This window comes from Garra rufa, chromosome 2 (genome assembly GCF_049309525.1).
Source record: "Garra rufa chromosome 2, GarRuf1.0, whole genome shotgun sequence".
In the NCBI taxonomy this organism is placed as follows: domain Eukaryota; kingdom Metazoa; phylum Chordata; class Actinopteri; order Cypriniformes; family Cyprinidae; genus Garra; species Garra rufa.
This window is the reverse complement of record NC_133362.1, coordinates 15,385,612-15,409,083: the sequence shown is the minus strand read 5'-3', so window position 1 is coordinate 15,409,083 and position 23,472 is coordinate 15,385,612. Positions and strand designations below refer to the sequence as shown.

Sequence of the window (23,472 nt, the reverse complement as noted above, 5' to 3'; positions counted from 1 at the left end):
AACAATTCAAGACAGATTTAATTACAAATGAAGGTACCTTTTATTGCAAACATTTGAGGACTTTGGCACCTGCAAGGCACAGAATACACTTTCATGAGTGAGCGAATGAGTCAAAGGGGTTTGCAAAAGATCTGGGGAACATAATCATTTCATTTTCACATAGGGAATTCCTTTCACAGAAAGGACAAAGTCTAGCTGCAGACACAAAGGGTAAACAGTACATGGAGCCCATGTATGATCGGTTGCACGGTTTCAGTCACCATGAACTCCAACAGCAACCAAAATTATTATTAGACGGCTTGGGCATTTCAAATTCATTGCTGCTTTTCAAAGGGGCTGAGAGATGAATGTGAAGACAGGTGGGGGAATCTATAGGTACTGTACTAGTGTTCAGCAGAACGCACAAAGTCATGACACGAAGGGCCACATGCACATGAGCTTTTAAGTGCTGTTCATCCAAACTGCCCATGCAAAAAAAAGGAGCTTTAAATTGGGTTTATCTGCAATGATTCTTCATGTTTAGTGTCTACCTTCCTTATAATTGAGTGTGCACACAAACACACTCTTTTTTGTTTAAATGGAAGAATTGCATGTTGCAACCTTTACATAAGGTTTCTAATACTGTCTCCCATTAACAGCTTAATACTGACAGGCAACACACTATTAAAACACACACACACAAACACACATAGCAGTCATTCTTTATAAAACTACATAGAAATAAACTTCCAGTTTGACAAATAAACAAAGTCATCAGATGTATAAAGAGAACGGGAACCTCTACAGGAAAGTCTATGGAAGACTGATTTTTCCCCCCTTATCTGTGCACGCAAATGTCTCTAAATCAAGAGCCTCGGTGGCCTGAAATCCCATCAGTCGTTCATCCTGCGGGGCGGCACACCCGGCACTGGGCCCTCTGATTATGATGCTCACATGATTCAGTTACCACAATCCCAAAAAGCTCATTAGGTTTAGTGTTATTCTTGGAGTCAAGACTGGGGTGTTTCCTTGGAGACGAGGGTGGAAGTAAACAGGAGTGCAGAAACTTTAGTTTTATGTTCTGAGAACCTGCATAGTGAATTCAAGGCACTGAGGGTTCATTTAGGGCAACACACACACACACACACATATTAGGATACTTTGGTAAGGCAAATTTTTTTTAGACTTTAGTATTTTGGCATTAGGATATTGCAGATTCTCTTGCTTGTTTTGGATACACACGCACACACACATACTTAATGACCTTAAAGGAATAGTTCACTTAAAAAGGAAAAATTCTGTTATTTACTTAACATGTCATTCCAACTCACAAAAGAAGATGTTTAGCAGACTGTTGTAGCAGACACTGCTCTTTTCCATATAATGAAATTAAATGGTATCTAGGGCTGTCAAACTTTTAAAAAAGACAAAAGTAACAAAGTAGCACTATCTATCCATAAAAGCTGTTATATGGCTTTCAAAGATTTAAAATGTAGACCTTAGTCAGGGTAGACAACATATTGAAACTAAATGGATAGTTCACCCAAAAATAAAAAAAAAGTGTCATTATTTATTCACCCTCATATAGAAGCCCGTTCCCACCACTGAATAAAGAATAAAAAGGTGACTGTGACTCTCACAATTCTGACTTTTTTTTTTCTATTTCAAAATTGCGACAAACTTGCAATTCTGACTTTTTTCTTAGAATTGCGTGATATAAACTCACAATTCTGGCTTTTGTTGTCAATTTTGATATATAAACTAGCAACTGCAAGTTATAAAGTCAGAATTGTGATATATTAACTCACAATTCCGACTTTGTTTCTTAGAATTGCGAGTTTATATATCGCAATTGTGACTTTTCCCTGAATCGCGAGCTATAAGAGAAAAAAAATTGTGAGATTGTGAGAAATGAAGTCAGAATTGCAAGACAAACTCACTATTCTGAGAAATAAACTCGCAATTTTCTTTGCTTCTCAGAATTGTGGGTTTACATCTCGCAATTGTGACTTTTTTCAGAATTGCGAGTTATAAATCAGAATTGTGAGATATAAATTAGCAGTTCTGAGAACATATAAACTTGCAATTGAGAGTTCCCATTTTTTTAAGGGAAAAATTATAATCACAATTTTGTGAAAAAAGTCCAAATTGCAAGATACAAACTTACTTTTGTGAAAAGATTGCGAGTTTATATCGGGCAATTCTGAGAAAAAAGTCAGAAATGTGAGAGATAAGTTGCAATAACTTTTTTTATTTTTTATTCAGTGGCGGAAACAGGAGTCCATACATTCATGCAACTTCAAAACTGTATGACTTTCTTTTGTGTTCAGCATATTATTTTATACCTATTATTTTTATTATGTATACCTATTATTTTTATAACTCACAACTTGCAAAAGTTTTTGTCTTCTAAATGTTTTAGAAGACAAGAAACACTCTTGTTATTAAACAAGAGTACAGTCCATTGAACACACTTTATATTTTTCCCTTGCAACCTCATTTTGATTCCAGTCAAAATAAAAAATGTCACTACCCTGACTAAATTGTATAGCACAGGTTCCTTTTATAGCATTTTTTCCCATCTTTTTTTTTATTGTATTAGCATGGAAAAGTGCAACCAGCACAGTCATCAGAAATTCTCTTTTTGTCTTCCACAGAAGAAAGAAAGCTGGGTTTGTGACAGTTAGTAAATAACAGAATTTCAGTTTTTCCGTTTACTATCCTTTCAATTTGTTCTGGGGCTCTTTTTAACACTCTCTGCCTCACACCACGAACTCTGGTTCTGCTTCGGTGGTCAAGTGTTCTGTGGTCAGATCTTCTCTGTCTAGATCCAGAGAAAAATACTTGCTGGTTCTCTTGATGGGAAAAGCGTGCTGGTTATTCCGGATGCCGGTGCACTGATCTGCAAGTCCCTGGTACCCACAGCCAACTGTATCCCCAAGGTCTGGCTCGCAGCCGAACGTATAGCTATGTGCGGTGTCCTGGCAAAGCTCCGCCCACTCCTGACAGTTCCTCTGGAAGAGACGAACATCATCCAGTGACTGGCTGTGCCGGTCTGTGGAGCTCTGGCCCTTCCTGCCCATCGCCGTCTAACAAAACAAAGACAATGAAACACACGTCAGTCCCTGGGAAACTAACAATCTGCATTAAAACACAGAAATCACCGACTACACTAACGCTCATCTAACCCTAGAATCTCAGAGAGCGGTTAGCTGTACACTCACATGAATTCACAGATGAGAAACGACAATGCTGTTGGGTGTAGGGTAAGGCTGCCCTAAACAAATACTGTTAAGAGGAAGTGGGGTTACCAGCACTGTTAAAAGAGATTACAGGATTACTCAACAGAAGATTGAGGCAGCTCATAAAGCAGAGTGGATGTCCTCGGTTTAACTTCAGTGGTTGAAACAGTGTCATTTAACAGCTGTAAGGTGTAAATGTGTGTGTGTATAGGTGCACCTGAGGAAGACATTCGATGCTCTGGCCTCTCATTCTCACTACGGTCTCTGATGAGCTGGATGTGGAGGAACTGACTTCCTTCACCACTAACCCTGAAATGCACAAACACATACACAAATGCATGCATTGTTAACAATCATTTTCCCTCATCAGACATTTGAAGGTCACTAGGGTCAGACAAGGATGTACAGTAAATTTAGTTGCTGATTCACTGCCTTCAAGTACTTATTTCTATGATTCTATAATTACTCTATAATCACTCATCCTCATGTCGTTCCAAACCCATAAGGCCCTCATTCAACCTCGGAACACAAATTAAGATATTTTGATGAAATGCGAGATCTTTCTGACCCTGAATAGACAGCAACTAACACGTTCAAAGCCTAAAAAAGGTAGTAAGGACATCAATAAAATAGTCCATGTGACATCAGTGGTTCAACCTCAGACTCAGCTACAAGAATACTTTTTGTATGCAAGAAAAAACAAAAACAACTTTATTCAACAATTTGTTCTTTTCCATGTCAGTCTTCAACATGCATTCATGCAGGAGCTGGTGTTTTCTTGGCAAATTTTTTGTTTTCTTTGCACACAAAAAGTTTTCTTGTAGCTTCATAAAACTAAGGTTGAACCACTGATGTAGCATGGACTATTTTAACAATGTCCTTACTGCCTTTCTAGGGCCTTGAACATGTCAGTTGCATTGGTGTCAATGCAGGGTCAGAAAGCTTTCGGATTTCATCGAAAAAAATCTTGATTTGTATTCCGAAGATGACCAAAAGTCTTACCGATTTGGAATGACATGAGGGTGAGTAATTAATAACAGAATTTTCATTTTTGGGTGAACTATCCCTTTAATCTTCAATGACTTGCCTGAAAATCATCATTTCAACACCACGGTTTTAAAAATGCAAATCAATTAACAAAGGGCTTCATTCACCCTAGGGAGCTGTAGGACAGCAGGAACTTGACTGACAAACTAACCTGGAAAGGTGGCATTAAAGGAGAAGTTTACTTCCAGAACAAAATTTACAGACCATTTACTCACCCCCTTGTCATCCAAGATGTTCATGTCTTTCTTCAGTCGTAAAGAAATTATGTTTTCTGAGGAAAACATTTCAGGATTTCTCTACATATAGTGGACTTCTACAGAGTTTCAACTTCCCAAAATGCAGTTTAAATGCAGCTTCAAAGGGCTCTAAACAATCCCAGCTGAGGAAGAAGTGTCTTATCTAGCAAAACTATCAGTTACTTTCTAAAAAAATGTCTAGCTCTGCTTCAACATGTATAATCGCCCTACATCGCTGCAGGAGTACCGACACCAGTGTTTACAAAGTTAAAATGATCAATGAAGAAAAAAAAAAAAAAAAAAAAAGTTAAAACAGATTTTAAACGATTTTGAAGTGACATGACCATCTTGGATGATAAGGGGGTGAGTAAATATCTGAATTTTTGTTCTGGAAGTGAACTTCTCCTTTAAAAGGTCAATCTACAGCCAGTGTCTGCCTCCAGCGATGACACAGCTTGAATTTATCCACCTGTCAGCAACAGGCGTGGTTGATACACCTAAGCCTTCCGAAATCAATCTAATATGCTGAAAACAGTTGTGCTACTCACATTATTTTGTGGAAACCATGATGCATTTTTTTCCAGAATAATATAGAAAGTAAAAAAAATGCATTTATACAATACAATATAATATAATATATGCTGGTATATACCGGAGCATCCGTTGTTCTGTGCTGACAGCATGTCCTCTGTGATGTGAATACACAGTTCCTGGCTGAGATCTAAATCGTGAAGATCTTCACAGCTTTTCGGATCATCAACCAACATCTCAATCTCTGAAGAAACACATTAACACACAAACACTCTTGAGTGCTGCAAATGCTACTGCTTCAGTACTATGATTAGTACGAATGAGATGTGCTAAGTGCACCCATTTAAATATAGCATTTATTATTGATACTGTTATTACTAATGTAATGAGCCTGTGAATTGCAATTAATTGGCTGTCAGGAAAGAGTCATATTATTCTGTGTGTGTGTGTGTGTGTGTGTGTGTGTGTGTGTGTGTGTGTCTCCTACCGTCTTCATCCAGGCAGTGCTCCTTGCTGCTGCTCTCGATGCCAGACGTGTGTGTGCTGGCATGACTGGTGTTGGAAGATGAGTGTGTTCTCAGCGGTCGATGAGGTGTGTTCGTAGGTGTTCGGAAACTGTCAGTGTCAACGCCAGATGTGCGGGAGCTGCCGTGACTTGTAGTGGAGTGTCGTGAAAAGGGATTGGGTCGTGACGTGCTGCCTGCGCTGCTGCCACTGGCACGTGAGCGCTGCTCCAAATGATCCATGTCCGCCTCCAGAGCATCGCTGATATATGACTCCCTGTACTGCTTCTTTTCTGAGAACACACACAGTTTAATAATGTCAACCATATGCTCTGGGTGCTTTGTAAAACAAAACAATAACACTTCCATGACAACACAACTTATATATATATATATATTTTATTCTGCTGAGTATTCTGTAATAATGTAGTGTGTCCAAGTTTGTTAATTATTGATATTTGCAATCATGATTTATGCACTAGCAAAAAATTGCTAGTGATTTCACAGTTACAAAGAAATTGCAAGTAACATTGAATTCTCCAATAGTCTTCATTTATAATGTAAAAAAAATAATTTTTACTGTATAAGCCATTAAATTGTTATTTTATGCTCTTGCTTGATTAATAGGTCGACTTATCTGTCTGTATATCACAGATTTCATTAACATTTCAATTAGTAGCTTAAGAAATGTTTCCATTCTGGAAAATCTATTACATACACTACCAGTCAAAAGTTTTTGAATAGTAAGACTTTTGTCTCTTCATAAGTCTCTTCTGCTCACCAAGCCTGCATTCATTTGATCCAAAGTACAGCAAAAACAGTTAAATGTTACTGAATAATATCTAAAAAATATGTAAAATAACTGTTTTCTATTCGAATATATTTTAAAATGTAATTTATTCCTGTGATTTCAAAGCTGATCCTTCAAAAATTTTTGAATATTCTGACTTGCTGCTCAAAAAACATTGATGATTAGAAAGTTCAGTAGAACAGCATTTATCTGAAACAGAAATCTTTTGTAATATTATACATGTCATTGTCATCACTATTGATCAATTTAAAGCACTCTTACTAAATAAAAGTATCATTTCTTTACAAAAAAAATAAAAATAAATTATACCGACTCCAAGCTTTTGAATGGTACAGTGCATAATGTTAAAAAAAACTTTTTATTTCAGATAAAACTGATCTTTGTATCTTTCCATTTAAAGAATCCTGAAAAAATGACTCAACTGTTTTAAATATAGATAATAATCTGAAGGATCATGTGACACTGAAGACTGGAGTAATGATGCTGAAAATGTAGCTTTAGTCACAGAAATAAATACAATTTTACAAAATATTAATAGTAAACAATATTACTGCTTTTGCTGTATTTCAGATCAAATAAAAGCAGGCTTGGTGAGAATAAAATTCTTTAAAAAAAACATAAGAAAATCTTACCGTTTAGAAACTTTTGACTGGTAGTGTATATTCTCAACATACCTTCATTTTCTTCTAGGCGTCGAACTTGTTTCAGCACAGGCTGTAGGTTCATATACAATCGGTGGCTGTTGCTGAGCAGCTGCAGGAGGTGTCGTGAGCGCAGAGGACAGCCTGTGTAGTACATGAGCTTCCTGGCTGAAGGCAAACCATCAGGAAGAATCTCAAACCTCTTCCCCTGTAGACAGGAAATGAGTCAATGGTTGATTCCTCTGAAAGTGTAAACAGTGCGACCCTAATGGCACAGAATTATATACTTCATATAATACTATGCTGTAATACTGACCACAAACACAAGTTTCCCCACGTTGGTCCAGGGAAAGTCATACAAGAGTTGCCTGACAGATCCCACATTCTAAAAAAATAAATAAAAATTGAATCATCACTACATTTATATATATACACAATGTATTATCTGAAAGAGCTGTATTTTTATACAATTTTCTGTATAACCTTACTCAGCAAGTGTATAAACAGCATACCTGAAAAATCTGAATCCCACGTAAGGTCAGTCCTAGAGTTAAAGAAGCATCCAGCTCTTTCTTATCCTGACAAAAATAAATAAATAACAGTATGTTGAACAATTGTCTGTCTGTATGCACACACATACTGTATACACGCACTGTGAATAGTTCTTCTCTGACCTTGTAAAGGCGGTAATAATGAACAGTCACATCGTCCAAGAGCGCTGCTTCCTTTATGTATTTCAGCTGGGCCTCTGATGCCGTAAGAGCAAACTGTTCTTTGTGCATGTTTGGAATATGACGGAGAATATAATCACATCCTCTCTTTGCAATTACCTGGAAAATATAGAACCAGAATAATAATGAAGCGCAGCTTTTGACTGGTAAACTTACAAGATTTTACACAGTTATGCATACAGCTTAAAAAAATCATATTATAGAGATTGCACTTGAGAATTTTTAAATAGAAATCTTTTGTAACAATATACAATACAGTTCAGGGTCAATCCATTTTTTTAAAATAAAAGTATTACTTTCATTCAGCAAGGATGTTAAAAAAGTGATAGTAAACCGATACTGTTGGAAAATATTTCCATTTTGAATAAATGGTGTTCTTTTAAATTTTTTATTTAGTACAAAAAGAATCCTGAAAAAAAAAAAAAAAAAAAAAAAAAAAAAAATCACAGGTTCCAAAAAAATATTAAGCAGCACAACTGTAATAACATAAATAAATCAGCATATAAGGATAATTTCTGAAGGATCATGTGACACTGAAGACTGGAGTAATTGCTGTTGAAAATTCAGCCACAAAAGAAATAAATTATATTTTAAAGTATACTAAAACAAAAAAAACAACATTATTTTAAACAGTAATAATATATACACACTACCAGTCAAAATTATTTGATTTTGTTTGTTTAATTTTTTTTTAAAGATGTCTCTTCTGCTCACCAAGCCTGTATTTATTTGATCAGAAGTACAGCAAAACAGTAAAATTACGAACTATTTTTACTATTTAGAATAACCGTTTTATATTTCAATATATTTTAAAATGTAATTTATTCCTGTGATTTCAAAGCTGAATTTTTAGCATCAGTACTCCAGTCACATGATCTTTCAGAAATCACTTTAATATTCTGATTTGCTGCTCAAAAAACATTTATTATTATTATTATGCTGAAAACAGCTGAGTAGAACTATTTCAGGTTTATTTGATGAATAGAAAGTTCAGAAGAACAGCATTTAACTGAAATTGGAAATCTTTTGTAACATTATATACATTATATATTTTTAGCATCACTTTATCAATTTAAAGCATCCTTGCTAAAAATATTAATTTCTATAATTTCTTTCCCAAATCAGCATATATTATTTTTTTTAAACTCAGGCAACTAAAACTACTAAAAATATATGACAGATATACAGCAAATATAAACCTAGTTGTCAACTTTGGCTATTGTGATGTCCCTGAACACTTAACGTTCATAAAAACACAAAAATAATCATTGCAGTGCTCTCTGGACTGTCTCTAGTCTCTCAAAATTCAACAGCACAGTCTATCTCTGACTGCACCATCCTGCAGTAAAGCAGTGTCTTACACCGTGTGTATCCAGATGAGAGCACAGCTCAGCAAGCCTAAAGCCAATGCACCCAAGATTCTCTTTAAAAGCTTTTGACTATTTTTAACCTCAATCCTCTACAGGCACTGATGTATAAAGCGTTTTTTACAACAGATTCTGTTAAATTCAGGGACAGCACAGTGCGGCCCATAAACCACACGCAGAGGGTGGTCGCAGCGTTCGCACATTTAACAGCCTTGATCAGCATAACGATTCATCAGGAAGCCGTTTAATGGGGTGCTGTGCAGACTTACCCAGGAGGGAAAATAAGCTTCCGGCTGGAAATAGGCACCAAAGTGTTTGTTCCGTTTGAAGTTTCCCAGGTCAGCCTGTAGCGCAAATGCAGCCATAAGGAAATAAGCCTCTTCTCTCTGGATGCACTGAGACTGCAGTACCTGCTTCCGCAAGTGCCAATAGTAATAATACCGTGCCACACGATCACTTAAAACAGAAATACATAGAACATATTCAGTCATTTTTCTCTCGACATTTTGTATGTAAACACTACTGTTCAAAAGTTTGGGGTTAGCAAGATTTCTTCTTCTCTTATGCTCAACAAGGCAGCATTCAATTCGAAACTTTCTCAATATCCCCGTGGTTACATGACGATATGAAATGATAGGCCTTCCAGGCCAAAAATTTTGTTTTTAAAATAAATTTAAATTTTGACATAAAAGGTCTTTAAAGTTGTGTTTTGGGCCATTATGCTTTGGCACAGTATCTGTCAAACACTACAGCGAAAGCACAATATGGCTTAATCACTTTAAGTCTGTTTTTGCTGTGTGTTTCAAAGCGAAGCGCGCATTTCGTTCAGCTGATCAGCTCGTAAAAGTGCAGTATGAATTGCTGACAGTTAGCAGTTTAATGGACAACGTTACTGCAGTCCAAATTCAAAATATCTCTTCAAAGTGTAGAAATTAGGAAAGAAGTATTGTAATTACCCTACTGTAGTGTAAAGCAAAAATAATATACCCTGTGAAATATTTATTTTCATTTATTTTACAGTGCAATTGTTTTATGGCTATTACCATTACAATATATGGCTATTATTGTCATAGGAATAACAATGATATAAAAATGTTGTTATTATTATTATTTTATTTTAATTATTTCAGCTTCCTAAAACACAAATTCCACAAATAAAAAGAGGGTTAAGTCCCCTTTAAAGTTCAGGTACAAGTCAACTCACTGACTTTTTTCTGACTTAAGTTTTCTTAGTTAAGAACTCTCGAAGTGCATTAGATAGAATAACTTTAAAATGTACAAAATGTAATTAAAATTAAAGAGATAAAACTTAAATTCTTTTTTTTTTAAACAATGGAAATGTCACTTTTGATCAATTAAATGCATTTAATCTTACTGACCCAAAACTTTTAAAATGGCATAAATATGCATGCGTCTTACCTGATAAGTCTGCCATTTTCAACATAATACTGTGCTCTGAAGTGAACAATCATCGGAGGTCCAAACTGGTCAATTCCCTGCAGTTGGCAAGAATTCAGTCATTCATTTGTTTTGTTTTTTTTATACATAAATTTTTTTATTCCAAGAAAATCAAACTTTGTGTGTATGATACCTTGCTGGCTTCCCGTTTCCACTCTTTTGGACAATATTTAGACAGTTTTTGTCCCAGTTCCATATATATATGTTCATTGTCTAGGAGAAAAAAGCAAAATACAATATATAAGAATTTAGTTATAATACACAAAAACACTCATGCATTTGGACTTTAATGTCCATGTGTGTATGTAGTGGAAAACAGGGGGAAAGTCAGTAATTTCCAAAAAAAAAATTAAACCCTTTGCAAGACCCTATTGCAAAACAGAAAATTCAATAATTATTATAATAACCAGAAAAGTGTATATTATCCAAGTAATTGCATGGTTGCTTATGATACTTTGATATTTGTGATGCAATGATTTTTATCATGAGAATGAAGACACCACAGAGTGACACACTAAAATGACACACAGAAAATGACAGAAATCAAAATGTATGGGTGTGTAAAGAAAAGTGTGGTAAGTTCAAAAAAAGGGAAAATTACAAGCAAGAAGTTTTATTTGCAATCTTTTATTGTATTTATTAAATTAGAATTAGTTTTGTTCTCAAACAGTATGTTAGACTGCATAATAAAAGCACCCTGGATGCCTAGGACAATCAAAACAGTGTAGAATTCTTATTATAAAAAAATATATGACCACAGAACTGACACATCAGAATCAAGTATCCCATGGTGCTGTGTTAAGTATGTTGTGTTGTTTTTAAGTAATTTGTGTCATTTGTCACCCTGGACCACAAAACCAGTCATAAGGATCAAAAATAGAAATTCTGAGATTTATACATCATCTGAAAGCTGAATAAATTGATGTATGGTTTGACAGAATAGGACAATATTTGGCCGAGAAACAACTATTTGAAAATCTGGAATCTGAGGGTTCTAAATATTCTAATTTTAAATATTGAAAAAAGTAGTCCAAATGAAGTTCTTAGCAATGCATATTACTAATCAAAGACTAAGTTTTGATATGTTTATTGTGGGAAATGTACATGATTTTTGTGATAAAAGAAAAATCGATAATTTTGACCCATGCAATGTATTGCTGGCTATAGCTACAAATATACTTGTGCTGCTTACAACTGGTTTTGTGGTCTAGGGTGATATTTGGAGTGTGTGTATGTGGGCAGTGTTTTGTGCCTTACTCTGAATAACACTGAGGCCAAACAGGTGGCAGTCCTTCAACCTGAGCAGATCACAGACCTGCACTAACAACTCCTGACACACAGTCTTAACCTGGGAGAAAAGAACAGAGAAAACAGGAGAGATTGCGTGTATTAGACATAGAAAGGATATATTGCGTTTCAGTGGCAGAGAATGGGAAACATTTTTTATTATTTTATTCCGTTTCTAACATTGCCCCTAAAAAGCGGTTTCTCAAACTCTTACTAAACTGTGAAATTACACAAAGGTTCTATTTTTACAAAATTTATTTGAGATCAAATTATTTCTTCAATGCAAGCGCTTTTATATACTGTTAGTCTTCAAAAACATCCAAGCGGGACAAAGATTATTCCAAAGATAAAGATAACTGCAATTGAATTTTTGGTGAAATCACAGGGGAAGCAACTGGTGTGTCATTGTGTGCATGGAGCTTTACTCACACTGACTATTACGTTGAGCGTTTCATCATTCGGGAGGAACACACACACACAGCGGCGGTCCTGCATCGTCTTGTTATTGTGGAAAGTCAGTTTGCTCATGTTTGGGAGGCTGCAGCCTGTAGATTTGCGCCCCTCACTGGAGCTCCACCCCTGAGCAGCTCCCAGTCACGATGGGATCAGATAACTCAGACACACACACATAAAAAAAAAACATACATACACACACACACACACACACACTCGGACCCTGTGATCAGAGAAACTCAATCTGACTCCAACTGTTTCAAACCAGCAGTCTCTTCAGGATCAACACACAATCACAGCACACAAACACACAGCAGCCCCAGCGCCTGATTCTGAAAAACAGAGAGAGAAAGACAGAAATAAATGAATTCAATGAGAATACAACTAGTATTTTACATAAACATTACAAAGCTATAATTTACTGGATTTTGTATGGAACGCAAGAACTGCAGCACTAAATTTCTTATCCACAAGGAAAATGGTTTTTGATAGTGAAGGACAGCTGTGGGTACATCACATTGCAAACACGCATTCAGTGCTCTGCATTTGTATTTTAGAGAGTACACTATCAGTCAAAAGTTTAGACAGTAAGATTTCTAATGTTTTTCAAAGAAGCATCTTCTGCCCACCAAGCCTGCATTTATTTGATCCAAAATACAGCCAAATTTTCAGCATAATTACTCCATTTTTCAGTCTCACATGATCCTTCAGAAATCATCTAATATGAAGACGAGCTGTTTAAGACCATATCATTGATCAAAAGTGATGATAAAGACATCTATAATCTAGGGATGGGCATTTCTGATCATATTTCATTTCGATTAATCCACAGGTTTGAGAAACGAGTACTCGATAAATCGGGGGTGGAGTTTAAGCAAGGGGCAGGGCGTTTGCGTCACAGTATACAGTAAACATTTAAAAGAAATAACAGCATGAGGTGAAGCTGAAGCGCTTTTTCTACATGACACATTGTATATAAAATTAACCACATAGCCTAGATACATAAATATGTAAATGTTATATTACAAATTGTATTTATCTACACAAAATGCATGTGAGCTTGAACTACGTGCCAATGATAAAGTAGTGGATGCGCTTCTCCCGTTACTTTAAAACAACGGCAACTGAAGCCCCGCAAATTTTTAGAGTCAATCGATCGTAATTTTCATGCTCGATCGTCGCTGATGGGTTCGAGTAATCGATTAATCGAGTACTCGTGCACATCCCTACTATAATCATATTCAGATAAATGCTGCTCTTCTGAACTTTCTATTCTTCAAATAAACTAAAAGAAAACATTCTACTCGGCTGTTTCAACATAATAATAAATGTTTTTTGAGCAGCAAATCAGAATATTAGAATGATTTCTGAAGGATCATGTAACTTAAGTAAGGATGGTAAAAACTCAGCTTTGAAATCACAGGAATAAATTAGACTTTAAAATATATTCAAATAGAAAACAGCTATTTTTAATAATAAATATTTCAAAATGTTACTGTTTTTCTGTAATTTGGATCAAATAAATGCAGACTTGAAGAGAAGAAAAAACATTAAAAATCTTACAGTGCAGAAACTTTTGACTGGTAGTGTATGCTGCACTACAAATTCATTACTTATTTCTGACAGTTTATTGTTATTTTCACGATTACAGCATCTCATGTAAAGGATAATGTACTGTCAAGCCAGTTGTTATTGCAAAATACAGGTCATATAAACATTACAGTTCTTGTGTATACTTATTATCCACAATAACAGTACATTATCCCGCTTACTACAAGGCTGGTTATCAAATAAACACACTGACAAGAAATACTGATGCAAGCTGAAAACTTTTCTATTTGTTATTTAATGTAATTATTGTATTTGTTAGATGAATGTAGAGCTTCTACTAATAAAAACAGTATGCATAACAAAAAACACTACAACAAAATTAATATTCAAATTGATATTCATCAGCAAGCCAAGTTATATTTTCTGCATATTAGTTAGCTAACATGTTAAGAAAGAATGTAACTAGGGTTGCAAAGCAGTGTAAACTTTCTAGTATATTTTGAAAACATTCCAGAATTTTTTTTTACTTTCCAGGATTATTTGGGATTTTTTGGGGGAGGTAGTTTCAGAAAATTTACCGAACTTTGTCTTTGTTTTAAATTCTCTCATCCAACTGCAGTCAAAGTACAATTCTCTGATTCTAGATATTTTTGGGACACAACCTCTGCTTGCACAGACATGAAACTCTAACAAACTGATATCTCTCTCTCTCTCTGCTTCTATCAGTATCTGTGATATGAGCACAGGCCTACAGAAACTGCTGAACTGACAATGTTAGAAAGAAAATAACAGTGAAATATTACCATCATTTATGTCTTTGATCTCATGTCATAAATTAATTCCATCTCAAATGACAACAAATGTGACCCTGGACCACAAAACCACTCATAAGGTTAAATTTTACAAAACTGAGATATATACATCATATGAAAGCTCAATAAATAAGCTTTCTATTGATGTAGCCTGTTTGGATGGGACAATATTTGGCCGAGATACATCTATTTGAAAATCTGGAATATAAGGGTGTAAAAAAATCAAAATACTGAGAAAATCACCTTTAAAGTTGTCCAAATTAAGTTCTTAACAATGCATACTAATCAAAAATTACATTTACATTTTGATAGGTTTACAGTAGGAATTCTACAAAAAAAATCTTAATGTAACATGATCTTTACTTAATTTCCTAATGATTTTTGACATAAAAGAAAAATCTATAATTTTGACCCATACAATGTATTTTTGGCTATTGCTACAAATATACCCCAGCGACTTAAGACTGGTTTTGTGGTCCAGGGTCACAAATAAGCCATATCCAATACACATAAACACATTTTTCCTTTCAAATGAAAGGGAATAGTACAGGTGATTTTCAACCTATCACATATGCATTGCAAGTTTGTACCATCAACAGGCAATTTTTTTCACTGTATAACAACCAACATGAAATACATTTGCGGTAATATACTAACCATAATCAAGTTGAAGTTGCATGTTTGAATGCAAGCTTAAAATATCAAAATATTATACTGGTTTTAGTTTTAGGAAACTAAACCTAATTATGTTAAACTTTTCCTCAAGTATGCTGTCATTTGGTTCCATGAACTGATATCAATATATTCTTTGTGGTTTGTGAAACTGTGTATGCATTAAAATAAATTAAAGACATAATTTAAGCAAGTATACACTGGAACAAATGTCAGGCAAAATGCAAAATGGAGTAATGAGAAGACTTTGCATGAGCGAGAGACAGAGAGAAGAGGAAAATGTGCAGCAGTCAGGAGAATTCCACCCAACATCTGCTTCTCATTCCAACAATAGAGGCCTTTGATTCTCACACATACACACACACTCAGCTACACGTACTACAGATGTGTAACGTTCAGAAGCATACATCAGATGACAATGACGTGGATTCTGGCTTTTCGTCTTATGGTTAGGAGTTCATAAGGGAATGACTTTTAGGTTTGTAAAAACATTGCCAACGGTAGTAGTAAAAAAGGAAAGAGGGCAAACAGCCCAAAAAAAAGAGCTCAATAATGACCCTAAAAACACATAATATGACGTCAATTATTAAAGTTACATTTTGAGGCCATTTCGAGATGAGCAGGATGAAAACAAAACGGAAGGATTGCACAGATCCACATTCGTCAGGATGTGTGACGTTATGCGTGACGTTACATGTGGCATTTCTTTGCTGAAAAGATGGGAGAAACTTCCTGAATAATCAACCCAAATGCATATAAAGTCCCAGTCACAGACTGCTATCATCTGCTACAGTATTAAGGTCTATGTTACGCCTGTCATCCTGCTCCTGCCTCGTTCTGCCTTCAGGGATCAAATCTTACCTTATCTTAAAAGACGACTCCTGAAGTGCTGGGTTTAGTTTTTACGAGCCGTCTTACATCATCCCCTGCGCTTTTACCTCTCAGAATGGAAACATCTAAAATCCATGCGGACAGAAAAACCTTCCAGCAAGGTTGAGGAAAATGTACTAAGAAAGTTCTAGTAAAAAAAACTTAAGCAGACATGAAAGTATGAGAGGTAAGGAAATGCCACTGATAGGTGGAATCCGCATGTCCAGACTTGCTCAGACACTGTTGGTCCACAGTTATTTAGTGTGATTGTAATCCCAGACACATTCCCCTTTTCACATGCACTGAACTGTTTCCGCAGTAGAAGACATAACTAGAGGAGCAGATCATCTGAACACAACTGTACACCTGTTATTATCTCTATTGTATTGAGTTATTAGCTCATTGAAGAAAGCAGACACGTTCTCCTTACACAAAAGATACGGAAGAGCCCTTGGCAAAAGAAGGGTTTAAAGTCCAAAATAAAAGAATGTATTTAGGGATTTAAAAAAAAAAAAAAAGAGGAATCTGAAGTCTATAAAAAAGGTGTAAATGGTTCAGTGTGCGGTCAATTGATACATTTGTGTTTTGTTTTTTGCCAGCTATGATAATGCTTCTTACTAATAACAGTAATATTGGTAGTGGTGTTTTAGAAGTAAACATCCGGACAAATATTTTGCTGTAATCCTTTTTTAAAATTACATTTAAGGCACACAAACATCAAAATGAACCAGAGAGAGACAATATGCTTAAAATGTACATACTATCAACTATACAAAAAACAACAACTTTTAAAGATCAGCTGCGGTCAGGATGGAATAAACGAATGACTTCCAATATTGTGTCCTAATTTCATGCTAAACCATTTTAAACCACACCTGTATGAATAATTACTAAAGATCATGGAGTCATTTTTGTCTTTGAGAATTATGATTGTTTTTAATGAAGACTTTAAGACAAAATGAAAGACAGACTTAGGAGATGATTAGATGATTACTATGGGGAACAGAAGTAACTGGCAAATACAAATGCGGAGGACATAAACATCTTTATCAGTGACGTACACTGCAAAACTTTCAAGACAAAGAAATTAATAATGTTCACAAAAAATGTATTTTTTTAAATCAGTTACATTCTTTTAACATTTATTCAAACAAAAATGTATCAGTTTTCACAAAAATATCAAGCAAGACAACTGTTTTCAACACTTAAGGACAAACTCAGAATATTAGAATGACTTCTAAAGGATTATGTGCATGACACAGCTTTGTCATCAAAGGAAGAAAATGATATAATTTTTAATATACACTATACTGGTCAAAAATTGTAAACACTAAGATTTTAATGTTTTTTAAAGAAGTCTCTTCTGCTCACCAAACCTGCATTTATTTGATCTGAAGTACAGCAAAAACAGTAAAATTTTGAAATATTTTTACCATTTAAAATAACTGTTTTCTATTGGAATATATTTTAAAATGTAATCTATTCCTGTGATTTCAATGCTGAATTTTAGCATCTTTACTCCAGTCACATGATCCTTCAGAAATCATTCTAATATTCTTATTTGCTGTTCAAAAAAAATTATTATTATGTTGAAATTATTATGTACATTATTATTATTATGTTGAAAACAGCAGAGTAGATTCTTTTCAGGTTTCTTTGATGACTAGAAAGTTCAGAAAAACAGCATTTATCTGAAATAGAAGTCTTTTGTAACATTATAAATGTCTTTATCATCACTTTTGAACTATTTAAAGTCCTTGCTAAAGAGAAGTATTAACTTCTATAATTTCTTTCCCAAAATATTATACTTTTTATTTCAGATATGCAGACAATGCAGATCTTTGGATCTTTCTATTCATCAAAGAATCCTAAAAAATGTCCTCAACTTTTTAAAATATTGATAATAATGTTTCTAGAACAGCAAATCAGCATATTAGAATGATTTCTGAAGGATCATGTGACACTGAAGCCTGGAGTAATGATGCTAAAAGTGTAGCTTTGATCACAGGAATAAATTGCATAATTTTTTACATTAAATATATTCAAATAAAAATCAGTTATTTTAAATACTAAAAATATTTCACATATAAATTCCTTTGCTGTATCAAATAAATGCAGGCTTGGCGAACAGAAGAGACTTAAAAAAAAAAAATCTTACTATTCAAAAACTTTTGACTGGTAGTGTATATTTAAAAAAAAAAGTTGATTTAAATTGAAATAATATTCCACAATATTGCTATTTTTAACTGTATATTAGATCAAATAAATGCAGCTTCGGTAAGCTTTAGAGAATTCTTTCAAAAACGTACCGATCCCATTCTTTTTAACAATACAGCAAATCTAGAGTCATAATTCCTCATATAAACATTATGGTCAACAATGCTTTTATTTTATTAAAAACTCCTCCAGCAACTGATGCTGAATATATTTGATTTATAAACAACTTTAAAAGTTTGTTTAAAGATTGCATATCCAATCATAAGCATCATAACAGTACCACTGAGCAAGACACTGATCCCCAAGTAATGCCTTTTCTTAACCATTAAACGTTATTTATACAGCCTCTTCACTGCTAATAATATCAAGTCAGATGATTTTACACAGACTATATTAACTAAAACATCCAATACAACCGTTAAGCAACAAACCCTGACATATAACACAGCTGTTGGAGAGGCAAATAATACAGGCAACACAAAGAACTACATACAAACCACATTAAAAGGACTAGGGCGCTGCACACGCAATAACAACAAACCTACAAACAATAGCCGTGTCAGCTTAACCTACCCAAGCGCAATAGTAAACTAATCCATCTCTACCACTCCTACACCGCCACAGAGACAGCCAATCAGAATGAGAGCTTTCTTTTAAAATGTTAAAGAGTTAGACCAAAAAAACATGTCACGTGAGAGATAAGGTTTCTTCAAACAGCAGCATGTTCATGAGGACTGACATCATGCAGGTGCACATAGAGGTTCAATAACTTTGCATCATTGATTCTCTTATTTTTCCTGTTATTGTGAAGCTGCTTTGAAACGATCTATATTGTATAAACAGCTTTATAAATGAAGGTGACCTGCCAACATTTAAGAAAAATGATTTACTAGGGGATCATAAAATGTCACACTGATGAGACACTAAAAGAACTAGCAATACCTGGATTTCAATGTCTTTCTCAGATTCAACCTTGTGTTTACAGATGTGTACAGATACATAATCATGGCATTCCTCATTTCCAAGTTAGCATAATCAGATGAGCCATTTTCTCTAGAATTACACAGAGGGGTTAGACCAGAGATGGCAGAGGAATCTTTACTCTCTCGGGAGAAATCTTTTTTTGAACATCTATTCTAGCTGCCTTCAGGCAAATAAGACTTTACGAACACACCCACAAACATGCACACATATACTTACTTACACACACACACACGAAGAACAGCTCAGCAAAGAAAACATCCTGAGGTTAAAAAAAGAAAAGGAAAGGAAACAAAAGGAGAGCAGAAAATGCTTCCTGGCACCAAACCACCACAAACAAACACACCAAGCAAATTTAACACTATGCCCTGCAGAAGCAGACCTCGGTATTCTTCAGGGCAAGACAGGAGAACACACACAGGATGTGACTAGAGATCGACTCAGGCAAACCAGCATCAAAGCAAACAAGCTGACAAATCTTCAATGACGAAGTCAATTTGACACGTAAGACTGGAAAGATAGAATCCTACTTTGGGTGAAATCACGAACACTTTGAGATCCAAGTGATAAAAGTATACAAATGTAACTTACGAGCAATCGTTGAATAAGAGTCAGTTGTTTTAGTCCAGATATTTAGGTTGTTAAAAAAGCTAAACTCAAAACTAATTTGATCTCTTCACATGTTAATGCAGAGGGGCCAATGAAACGATCCCCCTGCTGGAGACACTCAGAAAGAGGGCATAAACCATTCCAGAGACCTAAACTTTAACCTTACGCATTAAAGATTTTCAGTGCTTAGAGAAAATCACTGTAACACAAGAGAGGATAAACGTGAGACCCTTAAACACCGGTCGGTGTAGAGTTGCAGTGGGCTAATATTAAACCCGCCCTGACCGCAAAGAGGAAATTGTGAACATTCCTGAATCCAAAAGAGACGAGGAGAGAGAGGGAGTATAAGAATGAATCTTTTCCGATTCATGTCGTGTTGTGATGAAATTAACCTGCATGATCCTTTGACATTGACATCACTTCCTGATGGTTTGGGGTCCCCTATGGTGATGTAACAATTAGAATACATGATCTAAAAGCTGAAAAAATAAGCTTTCCATTGATGTATGGTTTGTCAGGATAGGACAACATATGATACAACTATTTGAAAATTTTGGAACCCGAGGGTGCAAAAAAAAAAAAAAAAAATTCTAAATATTGAGAAAATCCCTTTTAAAGTTGTCCAAATTAAGTTCTTAATGCATATTACTAATCAAAAAATAAGATTTGATATATTTACAGTAGGAAATTTACTAAATATCTTCATGGAACATGGCTTTACTTAATATCCTAAATATTTGTGGCATAAAAGAAAAGCCAATCATTTTGACCCATACAATGCATTTGTGGCTATTGCTACAAATATACCTGTGCTTTTTAAGACTGGACTTGTGGTCCAGGGTCACAAATATTTCTTTTAAAAAAATAAGCTATTAATCTATCCAGCATACCAACCATTTTCACTGGAGTCATTTTTTTTTAAACTACAAAAATATATTCTAAATAAACCCTGACCTCTTCCAATGTACACCAAACAGACAAACTTAGTATTATGTTTCATATTTGAGATCTCAAAAATTTCAAACTTACATAAGACTGTCATGGCACATTGTGAAACATGTTTAGAATTAGTTTTCACAAAATTTACTAACACCACCCAATATTTTACTATTAAGAAAGTTTGAGATACTGAGATATATGAGATGTGAGATTAAAGTGTCTCTAGAAAGTATAAACATGACAATGATGCTGCCTTGGTGGGCAGCACATCAGGCTTTAAAACACATCCAATGGGTCTTAAATTACAGCAGACCTTAACTTTGACAAACCCCACATAACCCCCAGGGTTATGTAGGCCATTGAGCTGACTGGGCGCTATAAACCAACCCAAGTACCAACACATTACTCCAAAAATAGCCAGGGAATGCCATATTATGGTCTAGAAGTAGTTTTATGACCTAAAGCGTAGAAACTTACCATGGTAAACAGAATTTCCGCCAAAAATAGCACAATCAGTGTAATATAGCGCAGTGAAACAATGTAGAAAGCTTTCAGAATCTTCCCACTTCGTTGTAAAACATCTAATGAAGTGGTGACTAATGCCAAGTGGCCACAGTTTTACTATAGTAAAATTAGTAGTAACTGGCGTCTTGGTGGAAGCTATCGTTACCATGGTAAATTTGCAAGGTTGAATGCAAACACACTGCTGTGTTTTGGTCAAGCTCCATCGGATCTCTAGCGTGAGTGTGTGATTCTGCGGGCCAGCGCTGCCACGTAGAATAAGTTATTTGGGAAATGCAAGGAGACTAAACCTTCTCTAAACCCTGGCACCCATACAGGCGAAATACTAAAGTTAAAACAACAAAACTCACCTTCTCGGTGACGATAATTCCGCGTATTCCCAAAGTATTCCCGTCCATGTAACTCTTGCTTTGATTCCTCTAACGTTACTCCGCTCGCCAGTCTAGCACATAATCCCAAACTGCGAACACAACCCCATCGGGCTCCCCAACACTCACAAATCACTATACATGTGGAGGGAATTTCCAAACCGTTTTGTAGGAGGGGTGACAAACTCCAAAGGAATCAGCCGGAAACGCGTCTGCAACGCGGCGCCTCTTTTCCTCAATTTTTAGAGGTAACGGAGCGGCTGTGCTGTCTATGTGCGGTCGAGGTGTTTACATTTAACCAAGCGTGGACAAAAAAAACACCCCTCTGCAGTTGACGGTGGTAGTGTCCAGCATACCTTTCCCTCAGCCTGCAGGAGAACCGACGAATCCTGATACTAAAGCGAAGGATTGCCTTATAAATAATAATGAAGTCCTGCAGACGTTGCTTAGTAACACTCCTGGAGCGTCCAGTCACGTAGCTAAATTAATATTCATGAACCAAGCCTTCTCCACGGCAGCAGAGCCATATAAAAAGAGAGTTGCGACACTCCCATAGGCTTCCATAGGAACTGAGGAATGCGGAAGTAAAGCGTGTCATGGAGCGGTCAATAGTTCCAAACAACCAATAGTTCCTCCATTGAAGCCCATTCATTTCAGCGCTTCTCAAGCACAGTCGCAAGTATATTGAAGAAATTACTGCATTTCTTTACATTTTAACGCATCAGTTGACCTCTCGAAAAACTGGCCAATAGTGGTGTTTTATGAAGCGTGTTATAGTTAATGTTTATCGTTAAAAAATAAACAGTTAAACTGTAAATGCAGCTGGATAACGTGAGAAACACCGTAATAGCGACCACAACCAGATACTAGTTGTCATATTTTTATGTTTTTAGTCTTTCTGCAATCTTTCTCTCCCTGTAGGAGGTTGAATGAGTTTCAGTAAAGACTGCATTCAAGAAACACGATAAAAATGTATGCTGAATGCAATTCATTGCCTTGTGTTTTTTTAAACATTATTTTCATATTTTCTATTATGTTAAAAGCCATTTTTGCTGGCCTTTTATAATATTCACTTATGTTGTATATTTGAATATCATAAAACAAGAGTAAAGAGTAAGAGTTTTTTTTATTTAACATTAAATCATTAAATCGAAACATACTGTATAAAAAAAGAGTGTTTGATCATGTCCAAATACACATGCAGATGTATTTAACCTTAAATATTACACTAACTGTAATCTAAATACTATATTAGAAAATGTTATCTTTTAAATGGCCAGGATCATTATTGCACATATTAAGTACAAAAAACCTCCTCAAAATATTTACTAAACAGAACTTAACTATATATATTACAGTTATTTAATTGAATAAAAGTTACACTTAAGGTGTTTGGTCACATTTGACTGCCAAAGAGTATGAGAACATATTAATTATGTCTCTTTATCACTCCCCAGAATAAAATGCGATTGTAAAGCGTATTCAGAGAAGTTATCAATACACAATCAATGCACATTATGTGTTAATAATTACTCGAAATTGCTGCAAATATAGTAAAACTGCTGTCTATCCTATTTAACTCCATTCAAACACATTGACAGCGCGGAGCTGTTTGGAACTATTGAGAGCTCCATGAACCACGTGA

The 23,472-nt window shown here is 35.2% G+C and overlaps 1 protein-coding gene across 2 annotated transcripts; it reads right to left on the bottom strand.

The window, feature by feature from the left end:
• On the bottom strand, positions 1-22,097 carry frmd6 (FERM domain containing 6). Of its 2 annotated transcripts, XM_073834897.1 has the most exons (15): positions 21,810-22,097; positions 12,263-12,618; positions 11,804-11,894; positions 10,680-10,759; positions 10,508-10,584; positions 9,358-9,544; positions 7,665-7,820; positions 7,503-7,568; positions 7,307-7,375; positions 7,024-7,198; positions 5,523-5,831; positions 5,157-5,279; positions 3,439-3,530; positions 3,204-3,267; positions 2,870-3,068 (listed from the first exon to the last, which is right to left on the bottom strand). In XM_073834897.1, the coding sequence occupies exons 2-15, from the start codon at positions 12,359-12,361 to the stop codon at positions 3,010-3,012; spliced, it is 1,647 nt and encodes a 548-aa protein (XP_073690998.1). In that variant the 5' UTR covers positions 12,362-12,618; positions 21,810-22,097; the 3' UTR covers positions 2,870-3,009. The 2 variants fall into 2 exon arrangements, with proteins under 2 accessions (XP_073690999.1, XP_073690998.1); XM_073834898.1 differs by lacking the exon at positions 3,204-3,267 and having other exon boundaries at positions 1-3,068.
• Positions 22,098-23,472: the final 1,375 nt, after the last annotated feature.

Coding starts and splice junctions, on each gene's coding strand:
- frmd6 (XM_073834898.1), bottom strand. CDS start 12,361: ATGAGCAAACTGACTTTCCACAATAACAAGACGATGCAGGACCGCCGC. Junction 7,821..9,357: donor AAGCTTATTTTCCCTCCTGG/GTAAGTCTGCAC, acceptor TATATTTTCCAG/GTAATTGCAAAGAGAGGATG. Junction 3,531..5,156: donor ACAGAACAACGGATGCTCCG/GTATATACCAGC, acceptor TGTGCATTTCAG/GGTTAGTGGTGAAGGAAGTC.